The sequence below is a fragment of the Erinaceus europaeus genome, chromosome 6, assembly GCF_950295315.1.
Source record: "Erinaceus europaeus chromosome 6, mEriEur2.1, whole genome shotgun sequence".
In the NCBI taxonomy this organism is placed as follows: domain Eukaryota; kingdom Metazoa; phylum Chordata; class Mammalia; order Eulipotyphla; family Erinaceidae; genus Erinaceus; species Erinaceus europaeus.
Genome location: NC_080167.1, coordinates 29,879,163 through 29,893,516, shown reverse-complemented (window position 1 = coordinate 29,893,516; position 14,354 = coordinate 29,879,163). Strand labels below are relative to the sequence as shown.

General features: G+C 38.4%; 1 protein-coding gene across 1 annotated transcript in view; it reads right to left on the bottom strand.

Moving 5' to 3' along the window:
* PCNX2 (pecanex 2) overlaps window positions 1-14,354 on the bottom strand; it is a 345,728-nt gene that overhangs the window by 40,283 nt on the left and 291,091 nt on the right. The window contains exons 26-28 of the mRNA XM_007522914.3: window positions 11,998-12,251; window positions 5,744-5,977; window positions 2,948-3,060 (exon numbers count right to left, since the gene is read on the bottom strand). Of these exons, the coding sequence (XP_007522976.2) occupies window positions 2,948-3,060; window positions 5,744-5,977; window positions 11,998-12,251 (601 nt within the window). The remainder of the gene's footprint in view (window positions 1-2,947; window positions 3,061-5,743; window positions 5,978-11,997; window positions 12,252-14,354) is intronic.

Genomic DNA, 14,354 nt, shown 5'->3' with positions numbered 1-14,354 from the left:
TAAAATCTTTGAAGTACTTTATCTGTAATTTACAATAAAACTTGAAATTTGTTTTAAAAACTTTTAAACTGAACAAACAAAAGACCATCTGTCTGTACACTTCAAGTTATCTGAAAAGTAATTTTGTGATTTTTTGGGGGGAGGTGGGGAGAGAATGCAACTTTACCATTCTTGATTGAATGAGAGAGAGAGTGAGAACAAGAATGAGAGTAAGAGAGAGAGAGAGAGAGAGAAAGAAACCATAACACTGCTGAATATTCTTTCAGTGAAGAGAGGGCCAGGTTCCTGTGATTTTCTTTTTTTTCTTTTTTTTTTTCCCCTCACTGGACACAATTCTCTGCGACAAATTTTTCATATAGAAAGATAAAGACAGAAACAAAGGATAGATGGAAAGGCAAAGGAAGAGAGGAAAGATACCACAACACCAAAGCTCCAAAGCTTCCTCTAAAGCATAAGGGCCATGCTCAATCATTGGTCCTGCACATGACAAAACAGGTGCACAGTGCATATATACATATATATATAGCGCACCACTGCTCAAATTCAGCATTTTGTGCATGAAAGTCTATTATATTGATAGTGTTATCTTTGATTTTGTGATTTTGAGTCTGAGGTGTTTAGAAGCCCTTCTGAAATAACACTATTTACAATTTAATAAGGATCCCTCTCCTGCCCCATACAGTATCCACATCATATAGATTTTACAAATCCTAGGAAAGAGCCTTCTGTTAGATCTTCAAACTATCACAAATTAGCCCCCAGAGGATCACAAATGAACTGTTTAGATCTAGTATAAGACTGAATCAGGCAGGAGGAAAAAGTCAGTTTCTTTCCTGAGTATATTCAGGTAATGCATATTAACACAGCCTATAACTCAGCATTTCTCACCTATGAAGAAAATCATACAATTCTGAGATGAGTAAGCTAGAGTAGCTTAAGTCACAAATTCTAATTATCTTGTTGTCCTCTTAGTGGATCAAGGCTACTGCAGAGAGACATGAAGAGACTGCCAACCACCATACCTCACTCTGTACCAACTCACAAGTTTCACTTGCCTAGCTTGCTAACAGAAATGGTTCTCTGCTGTTCCCTATAGGAAGGCATGTGAAAACACAGTTCATAGGTCTCCCTAGGCTAGTCTACAAAATGGACACTGGTTGTGAGGATTGTCAGAAAAAAACACACAAGTAGCAAAATAAAGCACTTTGGGGGGAGTGGGAGAGAAGAGGTGTTGAGAGGGGTTTCAGGTCCTGTTGTATGATGGTGGAGGAGGACCTCACCTGGAGGGTGAGAGTGTTTTGAAGAAAATGAAGAAATTTTATACACGTACCAACAACTATATTTACTGTAAATAATTATTCCTCCCATATATGCATGTATCTCACAAGTAGGCCTTGCCCTTGAGTAATTTGTGATCCAACTTAATAGTATAAAACTCAACTCAAACCAATTGATAATTGGTTATCAGCAGGATTCCTTTTGCAGAGTGCCTCTCAACAATCCAATAAAGTATTGAAAAAAGATCAAGCAGATAAGAAACCAGTGAATGAAAGTTAAATGGAGGCATTCTTTTATAGACTCCCCCATTGTTCTGAGTTCTCTGTGAGATTCAGTTTTGGCCACATAATGAAATCCTTTGGAGAGCTGTTAGAAAGCCTGATGTGGCCCATCTGGTAGAACACACATATTACAGTGCTCAAGAACTTGGGTTCAAGCCTCTGGTCCTCACCTGCAGGGGGAGGAAGCATAAATGCAAGTCTGAAGTATGGCTCACCTACTATTCTTATGTCATTGATCTGGACTGAGTTAAAGCCTGGCCACCAGGATGTGAAAAAGCTCCTATGGAGATTTTAATGTCTATAAATCTAGGTAACTCCAATAAGCAGGCAGAGTTAAGAACTTCTGTTCTTTGGGGCTAAAATTCAAAGGAGAAGAATATGAGTCAGTTGATGGTATAATGGTGAACACAGTTGCCTTCCAAAGGATATGGCTGTGAATCTGGGTGATATGAAAAGGTGAAATTCCTATAAACATTTTTACTGGAGTGTCTGCCAGGAGCAGAAGGCAGACTGGCAGACTGGCAAACTGGCAGATCGGCCCATTGGGTACCATAGGCACCATTTCATTTGTGAATGAAAGTTGAAGAGCTTGTTGATGAATGCAAAAAAAAATAATAAAACATGAATGTCAGGAGGATGAAAGAGGCTGAGAGGTCAGGAAAAGGTTTAATTTTGTGTTTATCTCTTAAGAAGAGCAGGAATTATGTTGTTTTACATCAAATGGGGGAGAGCTAGCAGAAAGAGTAAAAAAAAAAAAGGAAAAGGAAACATCCAATCAATCAATCTTCCCAATACAAGTCAGAGTGGGGTCTAGGTTAAGTGAAAACATAATGATTATTTATTTATTTACTTATTTTATTCTTTACATAGAGACAGGAACAGAGAAGTAGGGGGCAAGAAAGAGTAAAAGAAACCATAGCATTGGAGCCCTTTTTCAGTGCAGTGGGGGTCAGGCTTCAACTTGGGGTATGTACACAGCAACAGAGTATACTGTCCAAGTATTTCATGGACCTGACAAAATGACTTTTATTTGTAACTAAAAACAGAAAAAGTATTTAGTGTGATAGATACCAGCTTACCTAACCACTTCATATGTATGGCTTCAGTTAATCTCCCCTCCCAAAAAAATCTGCAAGGACCCTTGTAAAATACCTAAACCCAGAATCCCAAGATTGTGACTGTTTCATATTAGAATCAGTTCAAAAATCTGCAAGTATTCTACAATTGAGCTACAGCCTTCCTGCTCCATTTTAACTGCTGGATCTATGTGATTTATTTTAGAAACAACTATATGAAAGGGTTATAAGCAGTATAACTATAAAAATATTAGCAAAACTCAGTAAAAACTATGAAGTACTGGTACCTATACCCACTGTTTCTCCAGATACCTGATGGCCATATTGTGAGCTGCAGTTCCCAGCGCTCTCCTCCCCAGAATGCACAGAGCAAAGGACAAAGTCACCAAAATAGAGTCCTCATCACTGTCCAGGTTCTTTGCAGGCTGAAAGAGTAAGAATTCTAATTCAACTTACATAACAATTTCAACATGTACCAATGCTGAATCATAAATGTATGTAGAGTTACAGGAGCTTTAAAACTTAGTTTTTTTGCTTGTGTACTTTCCGCTAAAATAATCCCAGGATGGGAATGTCTTTCCTGTAAAGCACGGTCTCTTGAGATTGGCTATCGAAAAAAGATTAAAGCAGGGAAACCACTTTATGATATAAAATAGAGCTAACATGTGTCTTGCTGATTTAATGCCCTGATATTTTAAATATGGTACTTCAGGTCATGAATATAGTCAAAGATTACAATCAAATGTCTGTCCTGTATTTGCAAATCACACACTGACAAGTGACTAATATCAAACATATATACAGAATTAGTACAGACTTACAGAAGAAGCAAAAATAACCTACTAAAAAAGTGTGCTAAAGAACCAGTTTTCTAAAGAAGAGATACACATAGCCCTACCGACACATGAAGAAATGCTCCACTTTACTTATCATTAGAGAAATGAAAATTAAAATTACATTAAGATAACATCTCACACCTGAGAGAATGGATTACATCAACAATCCAGGAAATGACTGATATTAGAGAGGTTTGGGAAGAGAAGGAACTCTGCTACACTGCTGTTGAAAGAATATATAGTGAGGGTGCAGTCAGTGGTGCAGCAGGTTAAGTGCACATGGCACCAAGCAAAGACCTGATTAAGGAACCAGGTTTGAGCCCCCAGCTCCCCACATGTAGGGGGGTTCTTTTCACAAGCAGTGAAGCAGGTCTGCAGGTATCTGTCTCTCTCTCCCCTTCTCTGTCTTCCCCTCCTCTCTTGATCTCTCTGTCCTATCAACCTGCAAGGGGGTCGCTTCACAAGCAATGAAGCAGGTCTGCAGATAATTCATTGTACAGTCACCGAGCCCCAGTGATAACCCTGGAAGCAAAAAAAAAAAAAAGATAAGGGAGTCAGGCAGTAGTGCAGGGGGTTAAGCGCAAGGACAGCATAAGGATCCTGGTTGGAGCCCCCTGCTACCCACCTGCAGTGGAGTCGCTTCACAGGTGGTGAAGCAGTTCTGCAAGTGTCTATCTTTCTCTACCCCTCTTTGTCTTCCCCTCCTCTCTCCGTTTCTCTCTGTCCTATCCAACAACAACGACATAAATAATAACTACAATAATAAAACAATGAGGACAACAAAAGGGAATAAACAAATACAAATTTTTAAAAATATATATATATATGTATATGGTGAGTCCTTCAACAAATAAAAATGGAATTACCTTGTGATCCAGCAGTACCACTCTTAGGCATTTATCCAGAGGACACTGAGAACACTAACTTGAAGGGACATATGCACCCCAGGTATATGCATTATTCACAATAGCCAAATTGTGGAAGTAGCCTAAATGCCCATTAAAAGATGGCTGAGTAAAGAAGTTATGGGATAGGGGCTGGGTGGTGGAGCACCTGGTTGAGTACACATGTTACAATGTGCAAGGACCCAGGTTTGAACACTCAGTCCATACCTGCAGGAGGAAAGCTTTGTGAGTAGTGAAGCACTGCTTCAGGTATCTCTTTCTCTCTCCCTCTTTATCTCTTCTTTCTCTCCCAATCTCTGTTTAATCCAAAAAAGAAAAAGAAAAAAAAAATGGCAACTGAGAGCGGCGCATCACAGTGCAGGCACCAAGCACCAGTGATAACTCTGCTGGCAATAAAAAATAATAATAATAAGTCAACTTTAAAAGTGGGAGCAGTGGTCATGGAGAGATGCAGAATAAAGCCAAAATGAAAAAATATTTTTCAAGAAAAATGAAATAGTTTTATGAACCAACTCAGGAAACAGAAGGCTAACTTGGGAGTAACCAATGCAATCAGCAGAGTTTTAGGTTGCTGCATCTGGAAAAAGCAGACTCAACTATCTACTCCCTCTACCATCTGTTTTTAATTACTCATGAAACAGTCAGGACCTGGGCCAATGTCATAACTTGGCTTAGTCTCTATAGGTCACCTGACATACTAAACTAGCAGCTAAAGAGGGTGTTTCAGCTTAAATCTATGATCTTCATTAACACCATCTTGATTTAGTTTTTCAAATTCTGAGAATCAAAGTAAACCAACTATTTCCACTTATTTCCCTCTTTTGCCTTTTCCTTATCTTTCTCCTTCTTGCCTTCCCCGACTCTTCATTTTCTAAACTACCATCAGCCTTATTTTCATATGTATTCATCATCAGAAGGGTCTTCAAATACAAATAATGGCACAAGACAAATAAGAACAGAAGTAACTTTGCCTATCCAAGTGCTAACCAGGCTTTGCATGTCCATGATTCATTATATTCAGTAAACACTCTGGATTTCAGTATAGATATACTTTGAGTGGAAATTTAAAAAAAAAAACTTCAAGAAAAGAAGTTTTTACAGTTTTTAAACCTTTGATAGTTATTAACACTGCATTGATCCTGAGCACAAAATAAAGGAAAAGCTACTAAGATACTCCTTTACTATAGACATAACATGTAAATAATTCCAATTAACCCAACTAACTTGTTAGGTAAATATTTATCTAAATATTAACATGTTTATCTATTTTATTACAATCTACCATAAAGTAAAAGAAAGATGGAGTTAATAATGTTTCTTGTCTTTCCAACTTAGTTTCAGTGACTCTCCCCATCTCCCTTCCCCACCTCTTGTCTTTTCTGTGCACAGTATTGAATCCATTCTAGATAAACGTTGCAGTAACTCGCTCGTGTTATTCCTTGAAGACATGGAACGTAGTCATCATCGATGTTAATATTGAATATTGTAAGGTCACGTTCAATGTAATGCCACTTGGCAAAGGGCTGCAAGGACTTCAGAAGTGATTCATTTTTGACCCAGGAGTAGAGTTTGGGGGATGCTACCATATAGTATATCATACTCTGCAAAGAGAAAGTAAAATGTTTGAGACTTTACAGGCTTTGTTTTAATAAAATAAAAAAAGTTATTACTATATCTCATAAATGAAATTGCTGTCATGGAAAGGGATTTGAAATCCCTACATGTAATCATTTATTTTAGCTGTTAGATTTAATGCATAAATTTTGAGACATTTTCATATTTCCCTCATTTTAGGGAAAAATAAAAGTGAAGAGAATATAATGCTGATAGGATGTACCAGAACAGAATTTTCATGGTAAGAAAGAGTGACAGTCAGCTCTGTGCTTTCTGAGATAGTAAATTCTTAGCTTACTGCAGACTTCTATGAATGCTAGATTTGCTGGTTCAGCATATTGGAACTAGGGAAGACCTTCTTGTTCCAGTCAAAGAGTATAGAAATACTTATAGTTATTATAACACTCTAGTTCTGATAACATATCTAGTTCCGTGTGTTTAGGCAGTGGATATATGGAATGTGCTTAGAAATAATCTGTTTCCTTCATCAGACACTCTACTTACTAGTCACAATTGTTGGAAACATTACCTTCAGTCTTTACTACTCACAGACACAAAATTATTGAAATAGTGATTTTTTTTTCTAATCTGCCAGGGTGGCTTGACAGAGATTGATGATTTATTATACTGTTCAATATAACTAAAACAAACAAACAAAAACCAAACATAAAGGTGACCTCTTTCTCCAGTGTAGGAAAGGGAAACTCTACTAGACCCCAAAAATAAAAGCTGAGAAGAGGGACTTAGGTTCTAGAGAGTTCAAGACCGTCAGAATTTGCAAGAAAATATATAAGAGAGACTCAGAGAGAACAGGAGATAAACACCAGTTCCCCTTGAGTAAACAGCTAAGCACTGATCATTACAAGCATGCACGGGCAGGAAAAGAAATGCCTGACAGGAGAAAGAACAATTCCCTGAAGCTCATAATGCTAGGAACCATGCCTGTTACCATCAGCCTGGGCTGAAAAACCTCATTTCAGGGAATATCATATGAGAACATGTAGGAGGGTTTCCTCTCAGGAGCAGGGAAAAAGTTAGCCCTTGATTTAACATTGCTCTGGCCATAGTAGCCAAAGTTTAAAAACAAAAAACAAGGCCTGAAAATAGTAAGATTGTTTTTGAGGACCTTAAAGAGGTACTAGAAGAATGCTCAAGAATATTTCAGTGGTACAGGCGGTGGTGCAGTGAGGATGGCACTGGACTCTCAAGCATGAGGTCCCAAGTTCAATCCCTGGCATCCTTTTCTCTTTCATTTATGATAAAGAAATGAACAGGTAAAAACATTTAAAAAAGGGAGTCAGGCAGTAGCCCAGTTTTTTAAATCCATACAATATAGCTATAATGACCATCTTAACACCCTGGTCTACTAATTTTATCATCTGTGTTATTTAGGAGTTAGCTTCTGTTGATTGGTGTTTTTTGTTACTATGGGCTGTGTTTTCTTACTTTTTTGCATGCCTGACAATTTTTGTTTGCATGACAGACATTGCAAATTTTACCTTTTTTGAGTGTTGAATGTTTTTGTATTCTTATTTTATCTTTTTTATTTTTTTATTTATGTATTCCCTTTTGTTGCCCTTGTTTTTATTGTTGTAGTTATTGTTGTTGTTGTTGTAGAATAAGACAGAGAGAAATGGAAAGAGGAGGGGATGACAGAGACAGGGAGAGAAAGATAGACACCTGCAGACCTGCTTCACCGCTTATGAAGCGACTCCCCTGCAGGTGGGGAGCCAGGGGCTCGAACCAGGATCCTTACGCGGGTCCTTGCACTTTGTGCTACGTGTGCTTAATAGTGATTTTTTTTTAATGAACTGACCCTTCAAACAGATTGATACTCAGCTTGAAGAAATAAAAATAACAGGGCAAAGAAAATGAAACAACTTATCTGATATGGCTAGATCAGCAATGGATCTCGGTCTACTACTTAGGTATTGACTCCAACATTCACTACTTTTTATAATAGCAGAAAATGGGACTAGAACTCAGTGCCACTGAGACCAAGGTGTTCCTAGGAACACAATTCACATCTCATCTGGGAAGTAGGGTTGGGCTGGGGTAGAGGGTGGAGGAGTGGCAGAGTGGTGTCAGAGGCAAGAAGCAGTGATCCATGCTCCCAAAAAAATCAGATATTTTAATGATGACTTTCTCTGGTGGAAAGCACATTCTTTTCAAGCATGAAGGCATATGACTTTAGTTATTTCAGTAGTTTTAGCAGGCAAGAGGACAAATACAAATGATCTTTGACGTTAGGCTAAATGAGAACAGCTACCCAGCCTCTTCTCTGTTGTAAGGGCTAATCAGTGTCTCATAACCTTTCTTATTTAAGATATATTCTCTATTAGGTTGCACAGTGCACCTGATCCCAAAATAAGGAACATGGAAATGGAAGTCCAAAAACAATAAATAGAATACAGTAAGTAGTTCAACTTTATGATTTCCTAGTTTCTGTGGTATTCATTATCTGAAGGATAATGTTGACCTTAAAAAATCCTTCAAACTAAAGGTGGAGGGAAAGCAAAGGAGGGAAAGAGGAAGAAGAGACCAAAAAAATCAAAAGGAGGTGGAAAAAACAGAAGAGGCAATGATACCTATCTTCTTTAAGGTTTGAAATGAGATAATGCACTCGAAACACTCAGCACACAGTGTGGCATACAATGTATCTTTGGCATTTATAACTTTATCCAGCTCACTTGAAGTTAAGGCTGGTAAATAGTAGCATCAGCAATTTAAGGAAGAGTTGAAGCCCTGGGTGAGTGAGAGGATGGAGTGGTATTAGGGGATGGAACAGTTGAGCCTGTGATGGCTAATAGCATACACATCTACTCTTTTAAAAAATATAAATTATAAAAAAAAAAGGAAAAAAAATAAAAAAAACTTTTGGGTAGGGGTAGATAGCATAATGGTTATGCAAAGAGACTCTCATGCCTGAGGCTCTAAAGTCCCAGGTTCAATCCCCTGCACTACCATAAGCCAGAGCTGAGCAGTGCTCTGGTAAAAAAAAAAAAAAAGGAAAAAAAATTATGTGTGTAAATGATTGCTATTTACTGGCAGAACAATTTAAAACTTCTGTGAGGTAGACTGTTAAAGAAGTTGGTCCAATGTTACAAATAAAAGAGGATAGATGGCTCTGGCCTAATGTATTAGTTCTCAAGATAGTTAACAAAAAGAAAAAAAAAGTTGGTCTCTAAATAGCTGGCTCAGCACATATATGATATAATTTCCCAAAATAAGTCCTAATCACTTGTACCACATTTCAAAAGATGAAAGTTTACTTTTTCATGTATTTCTTTTCACTTGTCTTACTTTTTTCATTTGTTTCTAGAAAATGAATGAAAATCCCATCTTAACAGATGATGTCAGAATAGTTAACAAGGACTCAGAAAAGCAGAGGCTAATAACTTCGCTCTGTATATTTCACAGATGCTTGCAGTATTGACATCTGAGCAAGTTTCCAGTTTGATACTTAGTTTTCCCCCATATGAAAATCTGAACCGGGGCATACCTGGTTGAGCGCACATTTTTACAGTGCACAAAGACTGGGTTTGAGCCTCCACTCCCCACCTGTAGGGGAAAAGCTTTGCAACTGGTGAGGCAGGGCTGCATGTCTCTTTCTCTCTGTCTCTCTTCTCCCCCCTCCCTTCTTGATTTCTGTCTGTCTCTATCCAATATATAAGTAAAAATAATTTTAAAAATTTGAAAATTGGAACCAACTCCTTGCATCAGAGAAAACAGAACTACCTGGGGGGGGGGGGCAGTAGTGGTGCACCGAGTTAAGTGCACAATGTACTAAGTTCAATGACCCATGGAAGGATCTGGATTCAAGCCCCTGGCTCCCCACCTACAGAGGCGATGCTTTGCAAGAGGCAAAGTAGGGGTATAAGTGTCTATTCTTCTCTCTCCCTCTCTATCGCTCCCTCTCCTCTCAATTTCCTCTCTGTCATATCCAATAAAATGGAAAAAAAATTGGCTGCCATGAGCACATGGCTGCCATGATTCACAGTGCTGGCACTTAGCCCCAGCAATAACCCTGGAGGCAAAAAAGAAAAGAAAGAAGAGAAAACAGAACTGCCCCCAACTAGTTTCAAACCAAACCTGATTTCCACTGTTACAGCAAAAATTTTGTCAGGGAGATACTGTCAATGAGCAGTGTGAAACCCTTCAGAATCTGTCAGGATGACACGGATACAATACAAAGTAAAACTTATCAGTTAGGACAATGACACTGAACTGATTTTGTAGAGCCTGATCTGTGTTGTAAGCTGGACCTTCTCTGAATTAATTCACCATATCTGACTCCTCCAGGAGGCAGCCTCTTGGTTTCTCATTTTAATTGTACATCAGCATATCGTATCTGACAACTCATTCTAGGAAGGGGACTCTGGCAGTCAGACCAACATGTCTGGGTTTTTCACTCCTAATTCTGCAAAGCAAGTGATAAGCAAATCTTTCAAAGAGTTGGACAGAAACAATGGCTGCAGGGAAACCCTTGCAGGAAGCTGATTTATTGACTGCTGTGGGGGGTTTTAAACACTAATAAGTAGAGAAGAGATGAAGGAGGTGCCAGGGAAAACCTCAAGTTGTCAGGAAGGAAATAATTTAAAATATATTCATAAAGAGTGGAGAAACTGACCCAGTTTATTGGGAGATTTAAAAAAAAATCCTTTTGTTTAAAGATATTATTCTAAGTTTTTTTCTTTTCACTTGTCTGTTCAATAAAATGTTATAAAAAAATGAAACTACATTTTAAATAGCCAAGAAGCAAATATTTGTTTTTACTCCTAAGTATTTTTTTCTTATGTTCTGATAGTTATTCCTTATTCTGTAATTTCCTTTACCTAACCTCAACAAAAGGAACTCTGGCCTATTCTGAAGAGCCAGACAGCACCTGTGTGGGTCTGTGTATAGAGAAAGTCAGACCCATGAGGAGTTAGCATATGACAACTTTCTGGGATACGGAGGAAGCAGAGTGTTGCAATTTTCAGGAAACATTTTAAGGGACAGTCAGTGCATGCCAACAGTGTTCATTTTCTATGTCCTTTCTCTTATCCATTTAAACCTAGAGAACTGATCTTGAGAGGGAGACATTTAGAATGGGGAAGCTTGTGGTCAAAAGGGATCTGAGTATGTGAAAACTCTGTGGAGCAAAACTACTATATTAGCCTTCATTTCCATTTGAGAAAAAATATATTTCTCACATATAAGTGCTGCTGTTACTTCATGACCCAATAACAACTCTAAGAACAATGGATATATAGTTTCATTTATAATGATTATGGGATCAGACCATGGAGATAATTACAAGGGAAGAGGTTAAAACTCCCTATTTTGCTTCCCAAATCTTCCCTAGTTTACATATGGTTGGACAAAACAGCTGTAGTGTTGTGTGAGGTTTGGATACAAAGCTTTGAATTACCATAGCATACACAAAAATGGTGACTGTACACTTCTAAATATGTTCTAAAAATTATGCCATGGGAAAGGGTTTCACAAACATTTCTTATTGAAGTCTCTTTGGGATAATAATTAAAAGAATTAATGATTATATGTTTCATATTAAGTATATGATACTTACAAGTTATTTAATCTTCCAATTTTCAGTTTACTAAGAATTATAACTGTAGGGTCTAGGCAATGACTAACCCAGTAGAATGCAAATGTTACCATGTGCAGGGACATTGGTTCAAGCCCCCAGTTTCACCTGCATGCATGAAGCTTCATGTGTGGTGATCTAGTGCTGCTCTCTTTTTTTTTCTCTATCCTCCCCCTCTTGATTTCTCTCTGTCTTTATCAGAAAAGGAAGAAGTGCTTAAGCCATGATTGTCCTTTCTCCTTAGAATACATCTTTACTTGAATATGCATCACTCTTGAGTATTTTCCTAATCAAGCTAGATCTCTGACTCATAAACTAAAGAAAGTTTCAAAATTTAGCTTTTTACAAAGCTTTCAGGAGTCTCTTGAGTCATTTTAACATCATCACTCAGACAAATGTCTGGGATCCATGCAATACCTTGATATAATATCGGATGAGAATTCTTCGGAGATCAAAAATCTGCAGCATAGTAGCTGCATTGTTGTCTATGATGCTGTAGCCCTCCAGAATGTACTGTGTCCGTGTGATCTCCCATGTAAGCCAGCGGAGGTTAAATGCTGCATTGCAGGACAGCAGGTGGGGCAAGTGACCTGGTTTACAGCAGCAGCAGCCCCTGTCATCCTCATCACCTTCCATAATGGCTTCCACCTCTCTCTGCTGGCAATAGGTTCCTGAAAGAGTACAAATACAAGGGAAGTTATATAAGAAGTCAAAGGATAACTATTGTTTAGGATGTAGTTTCCCTGTGCCTTCACTAGAGGGGAAGATGCAGAAAGGAGCCCAAGAATTTGGTTTATTTAGTTATATAATTTAGTTATTAGTTCAAACAGTGCCCTCTGAATGTTATAATTCTTAGCTTTATTCATTCATCTTAATTCTGATTCTTAATCCTTCCTATATATAATATTTTAGAAGGTATATTTTCATGGAGGCCATAGACACTAATGTTTGAAATGGAGGATAATTAGATTCCTCAATGCCTTTTCCAGAAACCTGCAGAGCATGACTGCACAGATAGCTTGCTAAAGGCAGGTGGCAGGCAGAGGCATCTGAAAGCATCTAGGTACATGGTGAAGTGTTACCAGCAGGGTGTCCTGGAAGAACTCTGTTGCCAAATTGCAAGGGCACACTTCTCCTCACACAACTGACAGCAGGGTAGGATGAGTTGACTACATTTCCAAATGAGTTAATTTCAAAAACATGATATAATGGGAGTCAATAATCTTTGAAAATGAGACATCCTATCTTTTCAACAACTTTATCAATCATTTGAAGATAGTAGTGTGCTAATGACATGTGATAATCAGTACCATTTTGGATGCAGAGTTGTGTCTCAATTTTATCTTATAGAGTGGAAGATGAAAACTAATATGAGTCAAAAACACATGAGGAATTTACTGGATTATGCAGTATCCAAGTGAATTGCAGTCTTTGCAAGAGAAGTTGCATAGAATGATTGATAGGGAATGGGAAACCTATTGGAGTGAAACCAGAATTGAAGGAGAAAAAGCAGAGACTGTAATATAGACAACACTTTTGGGAGTTAAATTTTATATCACTATTTTTTCCTTTTGATATTTCATTACATAGACTGGGACCTTCTGTAAAATACTGAAAAAAAGTGATGGGAGTTTATTTATTCCTGAGTTAGGGGGAAAGGACTCAGACTGATGGTAGGGTTTTTTTGTTTGTTTGTTTGTTTGTTTGTTTTTAAATCATTTCTCTTCTATTCCTTGTCTAAGAACTTGTAACTAAAATCAGAAAATGTCACTAAATTTTAATAAATATGTTTACTACAATTGTTGAGACAATTTTTTTCCTCCCCTAGTCATACTAACATAGTTAACTATATACTATAAATGACTAATTTTGATATATCAAATCATTCTTTCAGTGTCTTGGGAGGTTACACAACTAGTAGAGCGCCAGACTTGTAATCCCCTGGATCACATATGTCACAGGGATGCATAGGATCGACCTTCCCATGGTGCATCTCGTGAGTACCCATTCATTGGGGAAACTGACGATCCTCCTAGCCGACTGAATCCACATGGATCCCAGTCACTTTCAAAGCCAGCAACAAGCAGCTCCTGCCAGCTTTCAAGCTGTTGGTCCTGCTCTTCGAGTCCTCCAACTTAATGTTGAGGGGCTGTCCTTTGCCAAATGCGTTCTTATTGGTCAATTGGCGATTCAGCATCAGGCAGATGTTATCTGCCTACAAGAAACACATATAGCAGTCGATGAAACTGCTCGATTCACCATCAGTGGATTCGATTTAATATGCTATAATCTCCATCCTAAACATGGCCGAGCCATCTACGCCAAATCGTGTCTTGCGGACGTTTACCATACGGCCTCTTGGACCTTCTACGACTCCATTACTATTGGAACTATTCAGCTCGTCAACGTATATAAGCCTCCCAGTGCCTCATGGGATAACGAGGTCCTGCCTAGCCTGAATCACCCAGCTGTTTACGTTGGAGACTTTAATAGTCATCACCAAGACTGGGGATATTCCTCCACTCGTGCTGATGGCTCTATCTTAGCTGACTGGGCTTCAGCGAATGACCCCTCCCTATTATACGATCCCAAAAAGCCAGGCTCTTTTCACAGTGCTAGATGGAATAAAGACTCATCACCCGACCTGTGCTGGATTAGCACAGTCAACGGCCAAGCCTTTCCCGCTACGAGACAAGTTCTCAAGATCTTCCCGCACAGTCATCACCACCCAGCTATCATCCACATTGGTCTCCAGCTCCCATTGATTCTGTGCT